Raw genomic sequence first — 5000 nt, 5'->3', positions numbered from 1 at the left:
TCGGCTGGTTCATGCAGGATAGAACACCGGAGCCAGCAGAATTCTGTTGCCGAGGAGACGGAGGGCAGAGAGAATGCTGGGTACTCTTCAGAAGGCAGCTCAAGTGAGTGGAACTGCATGGGCCGAGTGAAATGACCAAGCACAGCAGCAGATAAGGCTTCTCAAACAAGGGCCGTGTCTCCCAAAACCCCCAGTAGAGCGACTACAGCCATCATAACATAGAGAGAAGAAAAGAGCTCTTTAAAAGAATGACTGATGGTCTCTCTAGCGTGCAAGGATGCCATTACAGCACAGCCCAAAGAGTTTATTGAAACCCAACCTGGTCAAAAGAACTGCAGAGGGTTTTTATCTAAGTCCAATAAAGATATGCACTGTTGAAAACAAAAGGCCAGAAAAGTCTGTTCAAAGTAAATCGAAAAATGCGTTTGACTGTGAGATTCAGACTTTCGCTCTGTTTAACATAATTTATTATCAATCCGCTTTGTACGGGCTCTGGGTGCCATTTTGTCAATACTTTTGGTTTGGCAGGAAGAACTTTGTGGAGTATTGCTGTGTTTGCCAATAAAGAGGCTTTCCTGGCAAATCTCAGTTTGGCATAATGATGACACTGACACAGCCTCCCTGAAATGCCGTCTTTTCCTCCCATAACGTCTCCCTGTTCGCCTTGAGCAGCACAGTGCATAACTCAGTGCGAAATGAAACATTACCCAGCATCCTCCAGTCCCTGTGGCCTCCCCTCCCCCGCACCTGTGCAAGAGTGTCAGTTCCAATACGGCCCAATTACCCGAGTCAGGAGATTCAGGGGAACTGGTGTTGGAGGCTACTGTATCACTAATATATACATTGCTGTTGTTGCTGTTGACTGTATTCTCTTCCATCGTTCTATCAGCATATACACTAGCGTTGCATTTGTATATATTCTTCTATATAGTGTATACATATGACATCCCCCTCCCCAACTGTAACCAGATATGGACTGAACATTTATATCTTATCGCGTTGTACTACCGTCATTTCCTAACTATTAGCCGCAGCTTATAGGCTACATTGACTTTGCAAAATGTCTTCAGCTATGAGGTTAATACTTGGAGGCAGTTGATATGGTATTAATATGGTTTTATTTCTTTTAAGTTGCATAACACACTGTTCTGTGGCTTATACACAAAGCTGCTAATACACAGGATATTGTATATCTGGCAACAGCTGATTTGTTTGTTTGTTTGTTTGTTTGTTTGTTTGTTTGTGTGACACGCCAGGCTTTGTTGACACCGAGACCAGTGTTAGCGTGCACAGTCGGAGGACCTCTGCCAGCACCGAAGAGGCGTCCGCCACCAAAGAGGTATCCGCCACATCTGACCACCACATCTGACCACGCCTGGCCACTCCTCATGGTTGAAGGCCGATCCAGACACAGGAGCCGTTCTGTCTCCGATTTGGCCAGGCTTCTTTCCTAGTATCACAGCACGGATCCGCCAGACTTGAGGCCCTTTCAGACACAGATCGATTTGCACTATCCTTGCCGCTGGGTTCAAAGCGAAAGAAGTCGTTGCCATCACAGAAAACCGCAGTAGTGCGGTGTTAGCCACTGGACGTTGCTCTGTTGACAATGTGTTTTGCTCAGAAAGGCTGCTTTGTTGTAGGTAAACAGATTTTGTTGTAGGTAAACAGGCTTGGTTGTTTATTGGCCGCTATGGGATATCCCCTACCTAGAGCGTTAGGAATGCAACACCTCCCTTGTGTATATCTGAAATTAATGGGTTTCAGAGCTCCACAGTGCTGTTGTCCTGTTGCATCTGAAGACCCATTAGGCCAATTCTGGATCCGCTTCGTTCCCCAAACATGTTGTTATTCCACAGCCGTCATTACAGCATAGAGACGCTCTGATCCTGAATAGCATTTTAGTTGCGACGGTCGGAGAACACAGCAACTGTTTTGAGAGATGACGTTGTGGAAAATGAATCTCCAGAGTCGTCTGCCCCGTGAGTAGACTTCGCTCAGGCTACGGATCGGGACAGAGGAGCTGCTCTCGTTCCCCTCTCCTTCCTCTTAGCTAATGCTAATCTCTACAGTATGTGACAGGGTTCAAGTGTTTTTCAATGAGGACTCATTGTCATTAGCATAATAGTTCTTACTGCTTTATTCATTAACTCTGGATCACCAGTGTAGCCAAACGTCACATAGAGAATGTGGAACTACTTGACTGATGACAGTAGAGTTTTTTTGTTTTAGCAAAGCATTTCTCAAAAACAACTGCAGGTAAGGGGTCTATTATTCTGTTTTTGTGGTCCTTAGGAAGCAGAGGGATCACAAAAAAATGATTGTACATTTATTGCTTTACAATGAGATAATAAGAAGCGAGAGAGAGTGAGAGAGAGAGGAAGAGGAAGAAGAAGAGAGAGGGAGAGAAAGAGAGAGAGGGAGTTAAGCTAATCAGTGCTAACGGTCCTAGGGGAGTTTTGAGTTATTAGAGACCATAGCAGACCTCAGAGACCAGCCGACTACATGTGCGGCCCTCGCCACTCTGGTAATGAGAAACGGGTCTTTTCAGACGGAGCACCCTCAGAAGAAGCCGGCAGACCCACCGGCTATCGATCGGACCATTGATCTCCACAAGGGTGGTTTTTAGGGGGCTCTGGATGACTATTGATGAAAAAGGCTTTTCAAAAGCACAGAAGCAACTCTCTGGTCAGACCAGACCAGCCGGCCTCTCTCTCTCTCTCTCTCTCTCTCTGGGGCCGCAGTGCTAACGCTGGATTAGCGTGTCTGCGCGCAGAGTGATGGTGCTGGTGTGGAGTGCGGTGGGGAGCTAGCGCCGGCGGGGAGCTAGTGCGGCGGGTGTGCGAGATGCTCCCCGCGTTCAAATGAATCACTCCTGAGCTGAGCCGCCGTGGTCCTGTGTAAGCCCGCGAAGCCTCGGGAGGATGCGCTGTTTCCAAAATAAATGATTTTAGACGTGTGGTACCGTACGGAGCTTTGGCTGTCAAAAACAGCAGAGACAGAAAAGCTACCCGCCTGAAGAATGGCAAGTGCAGTTAAGGAAGAATAGCCAAGATGAAGAATTAAGATGTATAGGATGCACTGGAGCGCACAGGACCATTAGCTTCATTTAGTGCGTCAATGTCAAAACTGTACTGTACCTGCACACTGTTCACAATGTACTGTTTACAGTAAATACCCTTGGGCTGTCTCTTCATGTCTCTTACTAGGCCAGTGGGTTGGTTTCCTCTGTGATTGTGTACTGCAGAGGAAGCAGTTCATGTCTTGAGCACTCTTTAGTTGCTTCACTAAATACCTGTGCAGGAGTACTGGCATCCAGGAGTCAGTGCAGGAAAGGCCATCCAGGCGGCTGTAGGGATGTTATGTTTACTAAACTCCTGCAACCGTCAAGCAGTTAATCTTCCATAAGACGTGCGTGGAGACCTACTAGACCCATAAAGAACTCCTCTGAAGTAGCAATGTTCACTACCCTCCCCCTAATCTATATTAACCCATTTTACAAGAGCAATCAGATTTTTTTAAATTTAAATATCTGTTTTAAAGTCTTTTTTTTTTTATCTTTTCAGATGCCAGATGTTGTCCCTTCACTCTATAATACGATCTACTACATCTCCCTTGGCGACAAGAGCATTAAGATCCCAAGAAGCGTCACTACAGTGTGAACTTTGACCGTTGAATACAGTCAGCTCTTGTGTATGTGTGTGTGTGTGTGTGTGTGTGTGTGTGTGTGTTTACTTTGTATTGTATGATAATGATGCCACACCACTGTAATGCTGACATGACGATACTTTGCACCAGGAGGCAAGGACTGGACCGACCATCTCACTGGTGTGTTACTATGGGGAATATAGCACCAGAAGTCAAGGAGTGATCATCTCACTGGTGTGTTACTATGGGGAGTATAGCTAATTGTGAAAAAGATCCCATCAAACTATTTGGTGATCCCCTTCAATCCCATCAATACTAAGGAAATATATGAAACACAGTCCAGTAGCCCAATCCCTGCTGTAACAGCATCAATTGATATTTTATTACATTGTATTATGTCACACAACAATAACACCCTCCTGCATTTGTATGCGAACAATATATAATTCTATTTATTCTAATTTATGAAGCCTCTCTCTCTCTCTCTCTCTCTCTCTCTCCTTCTCAGAAGCAGTACAGTTTGGTTTCTCCGCTTATGATTTATTTACTTCTTTTGTCATAATATTTGTTCTGATATTCTCATGTCATTTTAAAAATGTTTTTCCTGTCGTGAATGTTACACAAATACAATATTTCTGTTTTTTGCTTTCTTGGCAGCTCAGCTTTGGTTTGCATCGTCATTAGCGCATAAGTGCAATAACTCTTCAGAGAGATGTCTATCCAACTGGCCTTTCACTGTAGAGAGTCCTACATAGACACAATTTAGATCTACATGGCAGCCATTCATTCAGGCATACTAATCCAGTGCAAAGTCTATTTTTCAGAGGTAGTCAGGTGTAACACAATGCAACATAATTTAGCTATGATGTAAGACAACAAAAACAATTACATTTATTTATTTGCCAGACCCTTTCATCCAAAGCGACTTGCCAAATTTGGAATAACATTCTACATAGCAGAGGGGACCGTAAGTGACAATAGAACTTTAATACATACTGTACATGCCTAAGCTATAGAAATGAAATAATCCTCGCATTAATGAAATGAATAAATCAATCCGCAAAACCACTGCAACGCAGAGCCCTCCTCTCTAAATCCATGTCATCCATTAAATGACACACACACTGATCCGGCCGCTCCCTCTCTCCCTCTCTCCGCATGCCATTACTGCTGTCAGCGGCCCTATTGTCCACCTATTGTGGGCCTGCGCTGATATGGGTTTCATCCCTCGGCGAGGTCTAGCCATCCCCCACCGGCCTGCACTGCTGTCTGTCAGGCAGGCCACTGTGCTGGGACTCAATAGCGATGATAATCCTCATGTAACTGGCAATGTTATGGTGGTGGTGGTGGACACT

General features: G+C 45.0%; 1 protein-coding gene across 1 annotated transcript in view; it reads left to right on the top strand.

Moving 5' to 3' along the window:
- The window catches only part of LOC134099088 (uncharacterized), a 26959-nt gene extending 22665 nt beyond the window's left edge, over positions 1 to 4294 (top strand). Inside the window, exons 7-9 of the mRNA XM_062551807.1 lie at positions 18 to 103; positions 1257 to 1339; positions 3564 to 4294. Of these exons, the coding sequence (XP_062407791.1) occupies positions 18 to 103; positions 1257 to 1339; positions 3564 to 3659 (265 nt within the window). The 3' untranslated portion in view covers positions 3660 to 4294. The remainder of the gene's footprint in view (positions 1 to 17; positions 104 to 1256; positions 1340 to 3563) is intronic.
- The last annotated feature ends 706 nt before the right edge of the window (positions 4295 to 5000 follow it).

This window comes from Sardina pilchardus, chromosome 13 (genome assembly GCF_963854185.1).
Source record: "Sardina pilchardus chromosome 13, fSarPil1.1, whole genome shotgun sequence".
Classification (NCBI taxonomy): domain Eukaryota; kingdom Metazoa; phylum Chordata; class Actinopteri; order Clupeiformes; family Clupeidae; genus Sardina; species Sardina pilchardus.
The sequence above is the reverse complement of the archived record's forward strand: the minus strand, read 5'-3'. Positions and strand labels throughout refer to the sequence as shown.